General features: G+C 37.8%; 1 protein-coding gene across 2 annotated transcripts; it reads left to right on the top strand.

The window, feature by feature from the left end:
* The first annotated feature begins 403 nt into the window (after positions 1-403).
* PLRG1 (pleiotropic regulator 1) lies at positions 404-18928 on the top strand. Of its 2 annotated transcripts, none has more exons than XM_086746970.1 (15): positions 404-468; positions 2712-2818; positions 3034-3176; positions 4194-4247; positions 5868-5961; positions 6401-6491; positions 6687-6788; positions 8945-9037; positions 9337-9486; positions 9603-9704; positions 10212-10314; positions 10881-10989; positions 12508-12647; positions 15356-15549; positions 16551-18928. In XM_086746970.1, exons 1-15 carry the CDS (start codon positions 460-462, stop codon positions 16608-16610), a joined length of 1551 nt encoding a protein of 516 aa, XP_086603096.1. In that variant the 5' UTR covers positions 404-459; the 3' UTR covers positions 16611-18928. The 2 variants fall into 2 exon arrangements, with proteins under 2 accessions (XP_086603096.1, XP_086603097.1); XM_086746971.1 differs by lacking the exon at positions 404-468 and adding an exon at positions 736-891.
* Positions 18929-19764: the final 836 nt, after the last annotated feature.

The raw sequence follows: 19764 nt of genomic DNA, 5'->3' as shown, positions 1-19764 counted from the left end.
ACCCAAAACAATTGCAAAGGCCAAGGATTTCTACAAAATCGGGCAGACCGTAGCGTTTTCAGGCCCTCAGCGTCGGGCACCGTTGCGGAGAGCTCATCTACGCCTTCAGCACCCCGGGGCGGGTTTAGAAAAGCACCCAGTGCCTTTCAGAAAGCTGAATATTGCGCTCTTCCGGCCGGTACCCGCCACTGCAGCCCTCTCGTCGCGGGGGACGGAGCCTGAGGGGCACCGCCCCCCACGGCCGGACCGCACGCTCCCGACAGCGCCCGCGGGGGTCGAACCCGCGACCCTCGGCCCGCCCCGAGGGTATGGTAAGCCCCGCCCCGCCGCGCTCGGCCTCGCGCCCTCGGCGGCTTGCGCGCTGGCGGCGCGTCACTTCCGGTGCGGCGCGGGGCAGGTGCCGGAAGCGTCTCCATAGCGGTTCGCCGAGGGCTGTGGCGGTGGGAGCTAGCCGGCGCCATGGTGGAGGTGAGGGGTGAGAGCAGTTTGGGAGTTGGGCCGCCTTTGGGCCCCTCGCCGTTGAGTCGGCCCGGGCGAGGCTGGAGAGCGCTGTCGGGGCAGCGGGGCGGATTGGGCCCGTGAGGGGGCCGGGACCGGACGCGGAGTTGGGGGGGGGAAGCCGTACGCCGGTCACCGAGCGTCGCACCGCACCCCCGCCCTCATTTCCCCCTTGGTACGAAGGCGCCGCTGTGGGGATAGGCCACGGCGGTCCCTCCACCTTCCCGGTCCGCCCCGGGGTGCGCGCAGGAAGCGAGAGGGATGTTTCTGGCCGGTCTCGCGGGGCCGTGGGCTCTGTGGGTCTGGAGCAGGAGTTTTGCTTTGCCAGATTTAGGCCGGGTGCGGAATTGGTGCTGTGGGCTGGGGAGGTGACGCTGTGGTGCCCAAAGTCCGGTGAGTTACCAGCTTTGTGAGCTAAGCAAGTAACGGCAGCTCTTTTGTGAGGTCTTGGGAGTAAAGCTGCAGAGAAGGCCGCAGGTTTTATAGGCCGTGGAATAGTTACTGTTCGCTGATTATCGTGCACGTCTAAAAGCAAATGTTGTTGTCAGGAGTGTGGAGGAAGGTGCAAAGCCTGCTGTCCCATGTAATGCTACTAGCTAGTTTTTACAGAGTGATGTATCTGTCAGAAAATGTTTGTAGGTGCTTCTTCCTTATTGGGGAGGCATTGTGTTACCTACTGCTTGTGTGGTGATTTCAACAGTGGATGTTGTTGAATAGTAATTAGCTACTCTAGTTCTTATTTCTTTCTCAAGTTGTATGAAATACCTAACGCAATTCCGAATACTGGAGTGTTTTTTTTTTCCACTTAATACCTGGACTGTGCAGGAGCTCACTGAGCCAGAGCAAAAAACGTAGTATAGGTGCTACTGAGTTAGGAGAGTGACAGCCACTGCAAAATGGGTTGGTGAGTAGACAGCTTCCAGGGCGGGAAAACAGAACCTACAAAGAGCTTAGCAAGGAAAGCATCTGTGTAATGAGTCTTGGAGGCTGGGCAGCTGAGCGACACCCAGTGCAAAAAAAATTATTAATGAGGCATCTCATTTGTTGTCATTGTTTGTGTGACACACAGAAAAAATGCAGGCATGCAGCAGGTTTGGTTTTGTACCAAAACAAGCAGGCTGAGCTTTTTAATGATTTTTTTGGTCTGTTGGGAGGAAAATCTTAATAAAAAACTGAGTTGTGCTGTTGATAAGCAAATGTTCTGTGTAAGTTAATAGCTTTTTAATGGTGCTTGTTAGGTCCTGGATGAGACTAAGTTTTGACAGGCTGAGAGAGTTGGGGCTGTTCAGCCTGGAGAAGAGGAGGCTCTGGAGAGACCTGATAGCAGCCTTTCAATACTTAAGGGGGGCTTACAAGAAAGATGGGGAGAAACTCTTCAGTAGAGCTTGTTGTGACAGGACTAGGGGTAATGGTTTCAAAATAGAGGGAGGTAGATTCAGATTAGATATTAGGAAAAATTTTTTTACAATGAGGGTAGTAGAACACTGGAACAGGTTGCCCAGAGAGGTGGTGGATGCCCCATCCCTAGAAACATTCAAGGCCAGGTTGGATGAGGCTCTGAGCAACCTGATCTGGTTGGAGATGTCCCTGTTCACTGCAGGGGGGTTGGACTAGATGCTCTTTGAAGGTCCCTTCCAAGCCAAACCATTCTATGATTTTAGTAACAATAAAAATTTAAAAAAAAGAAAACAAGTTTTGTCAAGTTTGTTCCCAAGTTTTATCTCAGTAAACTGTGCTGTGCTGTTGTAAAGTGGCACTGCACAGAAACCGAGGAGTGTCTTTGTTTTTTTTATGCTGGTAGTGAAATCAAATTGACAGGAATGTTTTCAGAATCAGTTACTTTATTGCCTACTTATGAAAACAGAACTGGAAAGCATGAGGGGAAAAGCTTGCATGCTCATGGATTTTTCATGTAGATGCCAGTGCAGCAAGTTTGATAAAAATTTTTGACTTGCTATTCCAAGTCCTAGCAGTTACCAAGAAAGGGAGTATTATTTTAAATAAATGCTGAATTAAAAATTTAACAGATAAACTTAATTTTTTTGTGTCCAAGAAGAGTGGTGTTTTCTGTGAAGTAAGTAGTGCTGCAACATTAATAGCACAGAAATCTGAAATTGCTACTCGCAATTCAATATGTTTCCATTTTAGATTTTTTTTATTTAGTTATGCCCAAATGTATTTAAACATTAATTTTTTTTTTTTTTTAACTTTAGGAAGTCCAAAAGCATTCTGTGCACACACTTGTGTTCAGATCTTTGAAGAGAACCCATGATATGTTTGTAGCTGATAATGCCAAGCCTATCCCATTAGATGAAGAAAGGTAAGTACTGCCGTTGGTGAATTACTGGTATGCCTCAGAGATTTAGATTACTTTAGTGGTTGCTTCATCCAAGTCAGAAGTTCAGATGTTTCTACAGAGTTAGCAGTGCAGCCTTTTAAAGTAAATTGTATAGAACCTTCACTAAAGTATTTAAAGACTTAGTAACAATTCAAAACTCAGGATTTAATCAGCATTATGCTTTACTCTTCCAACAGTCACAAAGTAAAGATGGCAGTCAAACTGCGTACAGAGTATGGCTCAGTGCTACACATGCCTACTCTTAAAGAAAACTTGAGAGAGAAAGGAGGCCCAAACACCGGGGATCCTTATGGACACAAACAGTATTCTGGAAATCAAGGTTAGTTTGCTCTTAGTGGTATGTGTGTCCTTTCTTTTGTGATAGTCTCACTGATGTGAAATCTGAAGAATGCAGTCCAGTGTTAATCCATTGGAGTTAAAGACAGAAATCAAAATACTATTTTTTTTTATTGGTATTTTTCTTGCTAGGGTCCATAGGAGGCAAGTGATTCAGAACAAAGAAGTCATAGTGTGCTGTGAACTTTTTACAGTAACTCATTAGTAAAACAAGTAATTTTTACTGTACTGTACTTAGGTGCTAGAAAGAGGAAGATCAGCAATGTATTTCTCCTTTATACAAGTTCATTATGGTCAAGGACGTGCTCTTTGGTTGTTTTGGGTTTTTTTTGTAGAATTTTTTTAGACTTCCTTTAGGTGTGCAGTTACTAAACTAGAAAAATCTATTTTAAACCTGAGGATTTTTTCGGCCTGCGTTTGGTTATATATAAAACATGAACATGTTAGATAGACTCCCATACAGAAACTTCTCTTCTAAAGAATGCAAAATGCCACCTTGTAGTTAATTTTTTTTCCAGGTACTTTATTTGCAAGTGTTCTGAGAGTAAAAGGTGTTGAGAGATAATGAAATTTTTTTAAGAAAAGCACCTTTTTCTTTTCTGATACCACACACAATAAATTGTCTTGACTAGCTTAGGTTTCAGACACCCATGCTCTTTTTGTACTTGAATGCTTTTCTGTGATAACTATTTCAAAAGGCATCTTTGGCGGTATAAAGATTTTTCTCTTGCGCGAGTGTCACTCTTGATAACAAGTGGCATCACCGTTCTAAAAATGTTATTTTACTTTTGAATTTTTTGAAAACTGACTTAACCAGAACAAATGAAATCAATGAAAATAAGAAATGTCTAAGTGTAGTACACTAGAAGTGATTGCTGTTTTCTCCTGCTGTGTGTAACTTGCTCTGTTTTCCTGTTTTTCCTGTGTTTCCTGTTTGAGTGCATAATTTGCAGTGCAGTATAATATGTAATCGTTAACATGATATTTTGTTGCTCTTTAGGACAAGAACTTGAGTATTTGATAACTGGTACACATCCATACCCACCTGGTCCTGGTAAGTAAAATTCTGTGAGTGACTGCCTGTGATTTTTGCCTTCATGTAAGAATTAGGCATCCTCCAACCTAGCACAGGCAGACTTCCTGTTGCTGTGAATCCATAGCTTATAGTAGTGGGAAATACCATTGAAGTCTTTCATAGTACTGATGCAGAGAGTATTGTGGCTTATAAATGTTCTGAGATAGGGAGTAGGAGGAGAATTTGGGTACAGATGCAGTGTGTTTTCTCACCCAAGCCTCAGTGGATGTGAGCTTGCTGTGACGCCTTGTTGGTTTCTATTAGATTTCTCTTCCTGTGGTAACATCATCACAAAGATGTTCTAGGAAATCCCCTCTCTAATACTGGGGTCCCCGTTCTGTTGGAGAGCTTGCTGAGACCCACAGATCCCTGGTGCTTCCACTGCTGTGGCAGAGCTACTCTTAGAATTTTGTTGTGAACAAGGAGGTGGGGAGTTCCAGCTAGAAGGAGGTTGAAAGAAAGAGGGAATGTATCCTGCTTTTCATTACAAGAGCAGAAAGGTGTAGGGATCACCCTGCTCTGAGGAAGAGACATCAGCATCTGATAATTTTAGTGGCATTTGATTTTGTCTGTGCTTGAAGGTTTATGTGTCTGTGTTGTTACATTGGCCATTGCTAATTGTCACTGTTACTGGTCAATCCTGCTCTCTCCTTCTAGCAGTTTAGTTTTAGCTGTTGATCTTTTACTGTTAGTGCTTAAGTTTATTGCAGGTGTGGTGGGAGATGTGTTGTGGCTTGATCTGTAAGTAAACAAATGTGAGTGGTCAACGGACCCTCCACCATTAAAAAAACACACATAGCTGACTAACGGTGGGGACAAGACATGCTTAGAGGTTTCCTCAAGTTCAGTGTTCTTTTAATATAATCAGATATGTCAAGGTTGAAAATTGGGATTTTTAATTATTGTTTCTTGTTTTAACCTGGACATCTTGCCCAAATATGGTCATTGTTGTCAACTGCAAGAGCTTTGGTTAGGAAAATAAATAGAGAAATAGGAATGGAATAAATTCATCAGTCTGTCCCAAAACTACACTTTGCAAAGGATTTTTTTTTTTTTTTTTCCCAAATGTGATCTGCTGTTGTTAGGATGAGATGATACATTTTAAGTTGTACTCTGAAATTCTCACTTCAATAGGGCTAAGTCTTTTGTAGTTCTGGCACCACTGTGTGATCCAACCACCACATAGGAATGGCGTAAGAAACTATACTAAAGGACCTAAGTTAGGAAATACTTCTCAAGATCAGGTTTATTTTTGAGAAGTTTGGATTTCCATAGTAGATGAAGCTGGAGAAAAATGTGGGCTCTGCTTCTAGTTACGCTTTTTTTTTCTTCCAGTGACAGAATTATACTGTTTTCTGCTCTGGAAATGTTGTACCTACGTATGTAGCAGAATTAGGATGGAACGGATTTGGGCCAAAATAAAAATTTTGGTAGATTTGACTCACATGTGAAAAATAATGTCACTGAATGGTGGGATTTAATATAACAGGAGTGTGACAAGCCCTTGTTGACAGGTGTATGTGTATATACCTGTTTATATAACATACTTTTCTGAATTTTCTTTTTAATAGAGTTGTTTGTTTGTTTTTTTTTTCCAAGGTGTGGCTCTGACAGCAGATACTAAAGTCCAGAGGATGCCTAGTGAATCTGCGGCACAGTCCTTGGCCGTAGCACTTCCTGCTTCTCAGTCCAGGTACTGACTGCTGTGTGACTTCATTAACACTTTCATAATCTATGGGAATTTCAAGGCAAAACACAGAAGTCAGGATAAGAGCTATTTTGAGTATTTTGAATATTCTGATTTATAAAACATTTAAAGAAACTAGTTTTAATGTGGCCAGGCATCATTTTTCTGTACACATTTTTTGTATTGGATGTCATGGGAGGCTATGGGCAGACGTTGGAACAAGGGAAATTCTGTTCAGATACAAGAGGAAAATTGAGGCGTTGTTTGTGGGTGTCTTTTACCTTGAGGTGGTCAGACACTGGAACAGATTGCATAGAGAGATTGTGGAGTCTCCGTCCTTGGAGGTGTACAGCACTTCACTGGATGCAACCCTGTGGTAACTTACAACTGCCTTAGTGAAAGACAAAGTTGATTCCAATCCTTCAACCATTTTCATTCAACCTAGGTTGGATGCAAATCGGACAGCTGCTGGTGTGGGTGATATTTACAGGCATGCTGGAGGATCTGAGCGCTCGCAGCCCCCTGGGATGTCCGTGGTGAGTGTGTTGCCCATCTAATGTGAAAAGTATGTAGTGTTCACCAGATTGATTCTGGATTCATTTGTGTGTTGTGTGGAGATCTGACTGACTAAACTTAATCAGTGTGGAGATGTTGGAGCAAGAAGGCTTTAAGTTTTAGGCAAAGAGGTAAGTTTTGTAAAGCGTAAGAGTAACCTTCCTTTTAACTTACAGGCTATGGTGGAAACTGGTGGAAACAAAAATTCTGCATTAATGGCAAAGAAGGCTCCAACCATGCCCAAACCTCAGTGGCATCCACCTTGGAAACTGTACAGAGTAAGTTACAAATGTATGACGTGAACAGGCATATGAAAGCATATGAATATTTTATATTCTGTAGAGAACTCAAAGTATAATTTCTACTTCTCGTTCATAAAAACTAAATCAAGTGAGAAGTGATCACAACTAAGTTGTATATGCCCACTCTCTTCTTAAATAACAAAGATTAGATTACAAAGATTTTTTCATTCAATCTAGCAAATTATTTTGTGAATATTAATTTTACCCTTTTGTTTACATAGGTTTAGCTGTAGCATGATAAATTCCTTAAAAAGTTTGTTTTTTCTTTTCTGGTCAGATTCTTTAGTAGAGGAACTGAAAGATAAGGTGCAAAATTTGAGACTAATAACAAGCTAAAGAAAGACTAGCAATATTAACGTAAGGAAATTGTCTGCAAAAGCATTTAAAGGCAGTCAATGTCTGAGACAGCCAGAGTTTTTACTTGCTATGAAAATGGGGAAAAAAAGCTGAATACTTCAATCACGAATTAACTTTGCAGTTTAGATTGCTTGACCTCTAGTCTTGTTTTTGAATTAGCCTAACTTGGCTTTTAATTTTCTCAGGGAGTAATAATAGCTGTTACTCCAAAATCTTATATAATCTTTCAACATTTTGGTGATGGGCATGGCAAGATAGCAGAGTTGAAGGGAAAAAATCACTAAGCGTATGTATTGGTTCAGGTGTTTGAATGTGTACACTTTTTTTTTTTTTTCCTAAGGGGCTGATTCTTACTATGAAACTTCAGCAATGTCATATTTTTTCTGAGAAAGGATGAAGATTTTAGGAATGTCAGACTTCCCTGATACTTGAAAATCTCGTGCTTTAGTATCAGAATTGTATTGGGTTAGCATTATTCATCTAAATATAGCACCATATGTAGGCATTTAGATCTTCAGAAGAATCCTGAATGCTGTATTAGTTATAAATCTTAAGGCTAATCTTAAAAATAACTTGAAAAACACCTGAGCTCAAAGGAGTATATTGGTATTCTAAGTAGAGCAGTATTGGAACATGCTCTATCTAAAAATTACTGCTTTTTAGGAGCACTTTCTTTTCAGAGAGACAATGTAAATACAATTCAAGTCACTCTACTAATTCTACATGTCAGCAGTTTTAGTGGAGGTTTGTTGTCAAAATCCTTGTTCAACAGGATGAAAGCTTGTTCAAGCAGCTCAGAAGTAGAAGCATAGCTGGAAGACCAAACGAGCGTTTCATCTTACCTGTTGCTTAAGATCTACATTTTAACTGGTCTTCCTAAGCTTGGTTTGAAGTTGTTTGTGAAAGATGGGGAAGTAAAATAGGTCAGATAATTCGCTTCTTAGATATCTGCCCTGGAAATGCCCATTTCTTTTCCTAGACTATAAAGAAATCTAGCCACAAATATTTGTGGCTGTGGTTTCATCTAGTCAGAAGAATCCACTTTAGCTTTCCAAACTATTTCTGTCTTATTTCTGCCTAAGAACTTGTGGTGCACTCTAGGTTTTTTGAAATGAGCTGTGTTGACAGTACGTGAAGTATGATATCCAGTGAAACCAAATACGAGTTTTGATTTCAGCTGTCTGACTTCAGAGAAATTAGAGAAACAGAAAGGCTGCTGTAAGCAAGCTGTGTATTGGTAGAGCTTTTCTGATGAGAACCATCTCCAGTAGCTTGTTAACAGAAAGTTTCCAACCTACTCCTATTAGCCTTATTTGGGGAAAAGGAAGTGGTGACATGCTTTAAGACATAGCTACTAGGTGGCAATGTGATATAATAGCAAAGGTTTTATGTAATTGTTCTTTAGCTATTGTTGTATAAGCACTATACAGCAACATAAGGAACTTGTGCTTAAATACGCTTTCTCTGCAAAGCCTCAAGTGTAAAGCCACAGTGCTACAGACTCTGAGAGGATTTGAAAAAGTTGCTTATAGGAGCAGAGTCTTTGTACTGCAAGTTCCCCAAGTCTGGTGTGTGATGTGACTTCCTAGTAGTCTCTTCATTTAACTAAGGTAGAAATCACGCTCTCTTCAGACCTAATTTCACATTTGACCTTTTTTGGGGACGATGCATTTCTTGGTGAATACTAACAAATTCCTTTGTTCGAGAATTAAAATTATATTGACAGATGTATGTGTATCATTTCTGATTTTTAAAAAATTTTGTTTTTTCTAAAGGTTATCAGTGGTCATCTTGGGTGGGTGAGATGTATTGCAGTAGAACCAGGAAATCAGTGGTTTGTAACTGGCTCTGCTGACAGAACTATAAAGGTAAGAGTTCGGAAGAAATCTCTGAAGAAGTTCGGCAGTGTTTTTTTTTGTTCCTAAATTTAAAAAATGTCTTCAGCCCTTGGAAACAATTTCTTCATTACTGCTTGCAGGATAATGAACTGCAGAATATTTTTTTCTTATCTTTTCTTCGTTACACAGTAGTAGCTGGAGAGCAAACCTTTGTGTTATTGTAATTTTTAATTTAAAATGCAGCAGGATCAATTACATCTGGGCTGTTTACCCAGACTGTCACTGTGTAACTTTTACCTGTCTGCCTCAAAATACCTATTTTGGTGCAGATTTGGGACCTTGCTAGTGGCAAATTGAAATTGTCTTTGACGGGACACATCAGTACTGTACGAGGAGTGATAGTAAGTGCAAGAAGTCCATACCTCTTTTCTTGTGGAGAAGACAAACAGGTGAAATGCTGGGATCTTGAATACAATAAGGTAAGCTCTAGTTTCTTTAGTTGGAATTAATTGGTGGTGGCCGATATAAAAATCAAAGCATTTCAAATATTCTTTCAAATATACAGTCAGTGTGTGTGTGGTTTTTGTTCATCTAGGTTATCAGACATTACCATGGTCACCTAAGTGCTGTCTATGGTTTAGACTTGCATCCAACAATAGATGTACTGGTAACATGTAGCAGAGATTCAACAGCACGAGTAAGTATCGCATTGTTACATTTTAGTATCTTGATATATCAGTGTATTTCAACACCTTCCATTTGTGAAAGTGAATACTTACCAAAAGTTAACATGAATCAAGATGAAAATACTAGGATGATTTATATTAACGTTGTCTTCCATTGTTGATAAAAACGGAAGCCCAAATGTACAAAAATGCAGTGTCACTTCAGAGAGTGTTTTATTTCTTAATTTAGTAGGTAGACTACATAGTGTATATAGGATCACTTTGTGGTATTTAGAAGATGGTATGATTTTGTGGTGATTTCATCTATATGTCTAGAAATTCAGCGGCAGACTCCCTGCTCCCCTTGAAATTTACCAACCGAGGCAGTTGTGTGATGAATTGTTGGATAAAAAAAAAAACTAAATACCATTGTTTAATCTGTAGAACTATGGCAAAGAATTAATCAATGACAGTGCCTAAAATACATTGAATATGCACCTGTTATTGACCTCTATGATTTATTTACTGTGAATTCATAGATTTGGGATGTGAGGACAAAAGCCAGTGTGCACACACTATCAGGACACACAAATGCAGTAGCAACAGTGAAGTGCCAAGCTGCAGAACCACAAATTATTACAGGTATAGTAGGCATGGTGTCACAAGTAACATGTTTGTAAAACCTGGTCATGAACGTATTTGTTCAGTAATTATGTGAGATTCATAATGTTGTCTTTGTTAACTTATTTGATTTCTCTTACTAGTTTTCTGTTGAAAATGGGCCATTCAATGGTTATTTCATACTATTAATGGTATGTTTAAGTAAATATAGCTATGCATTATTTGAATGTTTTGCTGCACTTCCTTTGTTTCTGGTGTTTGTTTTTTGTTGTAATATGTATTGAGACTTGCATTTCTCTGTGATATTTCACAGTTCTCCCCAATTCAGTTAAGAAGTGTCCAGTACCACAGTTAAATACAAAGTTCATCTTCTTTCCCTTTATGTCAAAATCTAACTTTGTTGTGTGACTACTTAGGTTTCCTTGAACTTCAAACTAAAAATGAAGACTAGTATAACTCACCATCTTTCTCATCTGAGGTGGCATTAGTATCATATTTTTGTAACAAATATTAACATATGAAGTTTTCACTGCCTTATCAAAACAATAATGATGATAGTTTTTACTATTTTTGTCTTTTCATTGCAGGCAGTCATGATACTACCATACGGCTCTGGGATTTAGTGGCAGGAAAAACTCGTGTTACTTTAACAAATCACAAGAAATCTGTAAGAGCAGTAGTGCTACATCCAAGACAGTAAGTTTTCCTAATTCTTCTACAGTGTCACGGTTCATAACATTGGGTGGTGACAGAAAGCCAATGTGAGTAATGATTTAGAATGGTAGGGCATAATAATGTGAAAAACTAATGAGCTTATAATGCTGTAAAAGTGTACATATTGGTTCTTAAATGCCTTTACTACATTGATTGTGCTCCCCAGGTACTGACATTGGTGTACATTAGCAATCCTGAGAGTGTCTTATATCCCACAGAATTTCTTATGTAAGTGCCTTTGAAGTCCTTGAGAAATAAACAACACTGGGCTTGTAAGGCTAAAAGTATGTAACTGAATGATTGTTAGCAGAAAGTGAAGTAGTTTTGTTAAATGGCACATGTGTGAATAATGCTAAAGGAGACAGTGATTAGTACAAAGGGATTTTTGTAATATGTAGTTCACTACTCAAGACATTTCAATCTAACTGGCCTTAGAAAGAAACTACTTGTGAGTATTTAATTTTTGAAGCAGGTGTTGTTGGAAGTGTTCTGAATTTAAATGCTATATTTTGATACGTTAACTGTTACTTGTTTGGATAAATCCCCATTAAAACAATGGGGGAAAGGAATTCACGTAGAACTGCAGTACTTCTGCAGCTTCAGTATTTTAAAATGAAATTCTATTAGTGCAGAAATTCAGAATGTTTGATATGAATAAATTCTAATCCAATCTGTGTGCCTGAAAAATCGTAAAAATCTTACGATATACCAGTTAGCTATGGCAGAGAAAACCACTTCTTTTACTTACATTCTGCAAAAAAAATATTCTGGTTTCAGATTCATCAGTCATACTTCTTTGAAAAAAAATTTCAAGTGTTTTTTTGAACCAGTAGGAACTCTCAGACTAGTATTTTTTTTGTATTTCAGGTTTTGTTTTTTTTTTCCTAGTGATCTATTTTTAATTGAAGGCTCTCTTAAATAGACAGCAAATCATTTAGACATTGTGGCAATTGAAAATATTCCTACTGGCTTTTGTATGTGCTACCCAAATAACCTTGTAACTGCTTGCACATGTTAAAATGAGGAAGTTGATTATTTCAGGGTGACTCAGTAAAACAAATTGTTTCATAGTTAACTTTTTTGAAGTAAAATTATTCTTGGTTGTGTAGTTTTAGAAGACTAGCAGATACTGAATTTTTTTGTTTGGGGTTTGCTGCTGTTTTTTGCTGGTACCTTTGCTGATGGTGTCCTTATACCTGAAAATTTGCCAAAGTAAGAACTGACAAGAACTTAATGTGCATTTTTAATATTTGTTTGCATGTTAACATCATGTATGGCGTGGGATTTACAAAGTTTAGGTAGTCTGTGGAACAGAAAGTAGGAATAGGTAATTCACAACTTCATAAAATTTCTTCTTTTTGTGTGAAGTAAAAGTGTCAGAAAGGCAGTTTTGATATTAAGTAACTTTGCAACTAGTATTTAACAGTAGTTTCAATGAAGAACCCTTGCTGTCCCTACGACTATTTTGAACTTTAATATACCATGCTTATTTTCTTTCAGTTACACATTTGCATCTGGTTCTCCAGATAATATTAAACAGTGGAAATTCCCAGATGGAAACTTCATTCAGAACCTCTCTGGTCACAACGCTATTATCAACACCCTGGCTGTAAATTCCGATGGCGTTCTGGTCTCAGGAGGTAAAAATGAGAAATTGCATGTTCATGTCTCTCCTCTGCACTCGCCCATGTATACCTGACTGGAGGTCCTTAGACAAAGATGCTCGCTGAGCTCTGCTTTATCTAGGCCTATAAGCCTGCTACAGCGTACAACTTCATTTCATAGTGAGTAGGGCCACTGATATTTTTTTGGATGTTACCAAGCTGTGTGTACAAAAATGTGTTTGAAAGTACTTAATTTGCAGCAGGGAAGAGGCTTCCTCTTCTCAGTTGGCTGCTGCCTCAAGGCTCCAGAGTCCATCCTCTATGATGTCCTGATCATTAGTATCCCCTTGGGAGTGGTGTGGAAATTGGAAGGTGCCTGGGAGATATCCCATTCTTTGTTGGCTGCTCTCAGTAATACGTTGATGTAGAGAGAATGAATAGAGGATGTAGAAACATCTTGCTAAAGCTTGTTGTAGCATTTAAAAGTGAACTCTTCTCTGTTTTTTATGCAGCCCAAATGCATTGGTTCTGCTGTCTCAGTTTCTTGCACACATTTTCTGATGTTATCTTTGTATCATTTAAGACTGATAGCTAATCTCCAAATTTTATTTGGCTCTGTGAATCAAAGCCATGTTTGATCAAAGCAATACAATATGTTCAAGTGCTCTGAAATTAAGAAACTAGGCACTTGGCTCCAGTGCCTATGGGAGGATTTTGTGTCTCTTGTGACACATCGATTTAATTCTTTCGCTCAAAAGCGTCAATAATTTAATCATCTGATACACTAGAGTATTGATAGTGGTCTGTGAGCCCCCAAAGTCTTGGACCTACCAGTTTGTATTCATGTATGTGTTACAGATGGAGGAGGAGGATTATCAATGCTTACTGTATCTGATCATGAATATTTTATGTAAGAACATTTACCTCATATTGCAGGTAGCATTTTTCTAAGTATTAGTTACCCAAGCACTGTAATAAAAATATTTTGGTGGAAGTATGTGTTACTAAAACCATAATCTGTGATGTTTCTGAGAGTTTTATGTTTGTACAAGACAAAGTACATACATAACCTTTTTTAGTGACAAGCTTTTCTGAAAGTAGCTTCTAGAAATCTCAAGTGAAATCAGATCTTTTTGTTAAGGCATTGTCTATGTAGTAGGGACATGGTGTGTTTTTAATGTAGATGCTGTTATAAACAGGAAATTAGTGAATAGCGTGGGAAAAGGAAGTGCTCATTTTACAGCTTGAGAGCTGAGCTCTAGAGAAACAGTCCAAGATTGCATGGCAAAACCAAAGTTAAAGCAGGAGATGAAACCCAAATCTCTGAGATCCTACACCAATTGCTTAATCATGAGATTGTCCTGGGAGAGCTCTAGTAGTCAGAGGAAAATGTATTAAGATACTAGACTGTATTGCTCCACATAACTTGCAGAGCCTGAGTTTTCAGCTCTTGATTTTGCTTGACTAATCTTTTGGGTAGTTTTAAACAAGGATGGGACTTAAACTGCCTTATAATGTGTGATGCTGTGAATTAAGACAGGTTCCATGAGTTTGCAGAAGTGATACTTATGAACAACATTTCTGTGTTTGTAACCAGAGCGTAATCAAAAAAGTAACCGTAAGTTACACTTTGGAACACTAAAATGCATTTGATCCATTTTGGTCCCATGTGCTCTTGATCCCGTTTAATACAGTATGTGCTGTAGGCTAGGGATGTGGAGTAAGATTGAAATACGCAAAGCAGGAGTTGGAAGATAGCTAATTATATTGTCAGCTTACCCTGGTTATGTTTTCAAGTATCTGTAAAGGGGCACCCTTGATCTTAAAATCTGGATAAAGCTCTGTTTGACAACTGGTGCATTCATAGTGAGAGCAAGAACTTGACAAAATACTGGACTGGGCTCATATTTCATTCTTCTTTTGAAGATACTTCTAGAAGGTCTTTGTAAGACTTTTTTGTGTTAGTAGTATTTGAGGCTTTAGAAAAACTTGTTCATTCTCCACATAAAAACCCCTATCGTTTTGGTGACTTTTTTAAAAATTACAATTTAAATACAGATTCCCCTCCTTTAAGATCCTTATGCTATCTACAGCAACTTCAAAGAAGCTGATGCTGAATTCAAATAAGTTATGGTTACCTTTGAGTATTTTACTATAGAAACACTCTTCTTGAAACATCTGGATTTCTTGCCCAGCTGGCAGCTGCGGAGAAATTTTTAATACATATGTTTTGGCTAGATAATGCTTTGGGAGGAGATTGTTGTTTTTTGTTTTTTTTTTTTTTTTTTTTAACTGAAAAATTGCTTTGAGAGCATCGTTCTGAATACAGAGTTCAGATTGCTGTGAAATACCCTGTAGCTGATGCCATTAGCAGCAGTACTGAGAGTGGTTTAAACTGTATTTGAAATAGAGCCTCTGCAAACATTAAGCCTGTGTCCCATTACAGACTCCTTAATGTCTCTGGTCTGACAGGATGATGCCTCCTTGTTCAACTTTAGTGGAGCTACTGAACAGTGAGCTTGATAGTCAGAATCCCAGTCCTTACTATGATTCCAAAGCAACTTGCTGCAGTTGCCTTGTGATGTAGAAGCAAACCAGTAGAAAACGGAAAACCTTGTAGGATGTACTGAGCTAATTCTACATGAATTTTATAGCTGATGTATTAATTACTTGTTCACGATACTGTTTTTAGAAAAACGATAAAAATTAAGTGTTAAAATACTAAGTATGTTTGTTTGTTTTAGCTGATAATGGTACTATGCATCTTTGGGACTGGAGAACTGGATACAATTTCCAGAGAGTACATGCAGCTGTACAGCCAGGCTCTTTGGACAGTGAATCAGGAATATTTGCTTGTGTTTTTGACCAGTCAGAGAGCAGATTGCTAACTGCTGAAGCTGATAAAACCATAAAAGTATACAAAGAAGATGATACTGCGGTATGTTAAAGTGTCTTTTTAATATATCTTAATGAAATAAAATTTCAGACAAATGTTACACATATCAATAAGGGACATGCACAGACTTGTGTAATCCATTTTATTGAAGTTTGAAAGCAATGTGTGTGTAATAATGTTAAGAGGACAGCAGCTGGTTTCTGCACTCCTAATTTCTTATTAACTGCTATAGTATAAATAAGGTGTCAGGTCTATCAGCTCTTCTGCAAAAGTCCTTTGTGATAAAGTTTGGAGAAATCTTAATACAGTAATGTACATTGTGTTTTGAAGCCAGTAGGATACTGTGTGTAGTTGTATTGATTAAAACATGGGAATTAGCAAAAAGATTACATTTTAAAGATTTACTGTACTTCTGTATATGATCTAGATTAGTTATTTACCTTGACAGTTTTTAGAATTCAGAGTAAATAGCTTATTTTCTAACTGTTATTCTCAAATCTGAATCCACTTACTAATGGAGGAGACAATAGATTATTGTATAGTTTCTCGGGGTATGTCTTCAATATAAAAAATATAAGGATTTTTATTAAACTTCTTTTGCATTCATTAGACTTGGAGCAACTTTTAGATATAAACGAATATGTTAAACATCTTGCAATTGGGCAAACTGTACACTCTGTGACATCTGCTAATACTGATGTAGATATCGCTGGAAGGACTGTCTCTGGACTTCCTGTTCCTGTGCTTTGATCACTACAGTGTTTCTGAAATGCTGTTGGCAACCTGATTTTTTTTTCCTGTTGGGGAAAAAAAAAAAAAAAAACCACAAAAAAAAAGAAAAAGTGTTGTCATGTACTTCAGACAGTGGGGTGATCAACATTTTATTTGGGTACATTAATTACGTAGTAGATAAAGTAATTGTAATGTTACATATGAAATAGAGTATATATACTGTGTGAGTAACACTGTAAAGTAAACCCTAATTAGAGGTGAATTTTAAGTTAAAAATAATCCTTATGAGATTTTTCTTTTTTTCCCTTTAGACTGAAGAAACTCATCCTGTCAGCTGGAAACCAGAAATTATCAAGAGAAAGCGATTTTAGTGTGGCAGCATACTTATGCTGTAGTTTTGATTTGGCTTTCCTGAGAGCATTCAGTCACACTTTGTTCTGCCTAGAACAGCAGAGCAGGAAGTCAGTTAAGTCATTGCTATTTCAACATGTTTTGGAATAAATTTTATTTCACTTCCCTTTAGTCTTTTTTTGTGTGATCCCAGCAAACCAGTTGCAGCTGTTAACTTTCTCTTCGTGGAGCATGTATAGTTCATGAAAAGGATATATGTGCAGGTGGTTACTTTTTTTTTATATTAATCTATTGAGCATAAGTCTAAAAATATTTTGATGAGACAGGTTTTCTGCGAGACCCTTGCTTGACTCCAAAGTTAATTGCAAATATATACATAGAAGCCATCTACAAGAAATTTGAGTGACACTTTTAGGTTTTTTGACTAGTATAGTTTACATATGCTAAATATATACTGTAATGGAACAGTGTATATACTAACTTAGAGTAGTCAAGAAGAAGCAGGACAATACAATAATAATGTAGGTTGCTTTATAAACACAGCCACTGAGCATTGCCCATGCTGTGTTATTGAATGAAATGGATCTTCAAAGTGTTTCTTTCCCTAAGAAAGCTTTCATATGCAACTACTTATTTTCACTCATTTCATTTCACTCATTTCATTTTCATAGTGGACCTTTTATAGCAAAGGACCACTGCAAATCGTATTGTTCGCAGTCATTATACGGTTAGGACAAGGTGACTTTCTTTGTAAATCACCTGTTTGTTTTTTTCCAGTTATCCAAAGCGTATATGACATTAGAGTACAGCGAACTTTTGAAACTGAACTCTAAGAGGAAAAGCTCTAAAGTCATTCCAGCCTTAGTTTTTCATGTTGCTATCTCCCTGTGCCCTTACGAAGAATTTAAAATAAACTAAAAAATAGTACTGAAAGATAATTTGTACTCCTGAAGGGACAAATCTTTCATTCTGTTTACAGTCACATAACAAGCAGGAATCATGTAAGCCTCCTTGCTACAGCTTATCTGTGATATCTGTGCTGCCCTAAAGCACTTTCTCTTCACAGAGGGAGAAAAGCAGTAAGTCATCGAGCCATTCAGTTGTGGGCAACTTTGGCAGTGATGCTAATAGCTGCAGTGGCAAGCGTCATGCTGGATAGATGCTGAGAATTGTTCTGTGGCCACAGCATTGATAGTAAGCAGTTCACAATAATTATTTTTATTATCTGCCAGTCTGACTTCTTTCAAATCTGGGATTTATTTTAGAGAAATTACAGTTACTTGCAAGGTAACTTACAAAAAGTTAGTAAAACTAAGTGTTGTTTGTATTATGAGAGTTTTTGTCTTGTCTTTTATGATGCACAGGAGGTCTTGTATTTATAATTTGAGTATTTGACAATGTCATTTTAAGGCAGTCTGTGCTGCATAAATAACTGAATTTTTGTTGATAGCTATTGTCTGAAGCGTCTTCACAAGAAAAGGAGGGAGGGTATCTGGTATTTACATGTTTGATTAAACATCCTTTATTTGGATGATAATTTGAATTTTTCTAGATCTTTATTACAACTGTTTTCAGTTTAACTAACATAATGGGGAAAAATACAGGTTGTGGCTTCATTTCCTTCCTAGAGGGTTTTTCTTCCACTTTACAGTAATGTGAATATCGTCACACATACTTCTGTATTGTTTATGACACATCAAGATTATCAGATTTCCTTTAGTGCCAAGTAAGCCTAGATAGTGAGTTGTGATACACATATCTGTTTGTGTTGGATACACAGTGACATTAGATTTGTCCATGTTAGGCATAAGGTGAAGCAAAAGAGGAGGATCTGGTCCACTAGATGTATTTTCCATGCTTCTGCAAAGTGTCACACTGCAATGTTGGTTAAGGTAATCTTGAACGGGAGTCTAATCTCAGAAGATATTTGTTGTCATTTATTTCCTAAAATTTGATGTTGTCTTCTGTATATGATCAAATCCTATGCATTTCTACCACAAACTTTAGGTTTTGTTTTATACTGTACATAATTGCAGAGAAGTAAGAAGATGTTTTTTGTTTGTAACATAATTCAAAAAAGTGTAACTGGTAAAAGTGATAAATTTTAAGATCACTCTGCTGTATACTAAAGCATACGATTTAAGCTATGCAGCTAGAATGCTGTCATTTCTGGCAGCGCAAAAGTTGTGCAGAACAGTGTCTTTGGCAACTTAAAGGCTTACAGAAGTGAATCTTTGATAGACAGTTTCTTTTTAGTTTTGTTAGATAAGAATTGAAGTGCTATGCCTGTTGTGAGTGACAGCAATTTAGCCATCAATAAAACCTTCAATACAAATTATTTCATGTCTTCTTTTCCATTTTGGGGTTTTTCTAGCAAGGAGAACAAAAAATAACTAAATACGTATTCAAAGTTAAAGTAATTTAGGATTAAATTTGATGACTGTTTCCTGTAGTACAGTAACAAATATTTTTGCAGATCAGCTGTAATGGAGAGAGAGGTACTGACGGCTATTTTATGAAGGGCTTCCTATCTGCATGAGGGGATTAGCAAAACAACTGCAGAATTGTTCATAATTTTTTTCTAACATGTTTAAAAAAAATGCTGAAACCTCTCTGGAGTTAAGTATGAGGTCTAGGACAGGTTCTGGATGGGAGCTGTTTGTGTGGAAAAAAGCTTAGAGTTTAACTTTGGTATGTCTTACTGGGAGCAAATTAAAGGGATTTAACTGAAAAATGGCATGTAACTGAAAAATTGGTCAGAATGAAATTGATGGAAGCTTTATCATTTTTTGAGTCAAGATTTCACTTAGTGGACTGTTTTTTTTTTTTTTTTTCTTCCCTCAAGTCTGGCAAAGTACCCACAAAAGGTGCATTTTTTTTTGGTGCACAAGATGCATCATTCTTTTTTAGGTAAGGGTTCTAAATTTTTATTAGTACACCTAAAAAATACTGTGAGGATTTGGAAATTAATGAATGCCTGTAAGCCTGGTCAGCTGAAAACGGTCAGCCTGCAATCTTGGTCTATAAAATTTGACACTGGATTAGCAGGACTTGAAATGAGCATAAATATGACTGTTTGTGGAAGCTGTTCCATAAGGAGGATATGCAGTTGGTGAATCACCTTCATTCCTTTGAAAGCAAGCAAGTCTTCAGCTGAAATGAGCTTGAAGGCTG

This window comes from Chlamydotis macqueenii, chromosome 4, assembly GCF_036417535.1.
Source record: "Chlamydotis macqueenii isolate bChlMac1 chromosome 4, bChlMac1.mat, whole genome shotgun sequence".
NCBI classification, from domain to species: domain Eukaryota; kingdom Metazoa; phylum Chordata; class Aves; order Otidiformes; family Otididae; genus Chlamydotis; species Chlamydotis macqueenii.
This window is presented reverse-complemented; position numbering and strand designations above follow the sequence as displayed.

Coding starts and splice junctions, on each gene's coding strand:
- PLRG1 (XM_086746970.1), top strand. Junction 6,492..6,686: donor AGCCCCCTGGGATGTCCGTG/GTGAGTGTGTTG, acceptor TTTAACTTACAG/GCTATGGTGGAAACTGGTGG. Junction 6,789..8,944: donor CACCTTGGAAACTGTACAGA/GTAAGTTACAAA, acceptor TTTTTTCTAAAG/GTTATCAGTGGTCATCTTGG.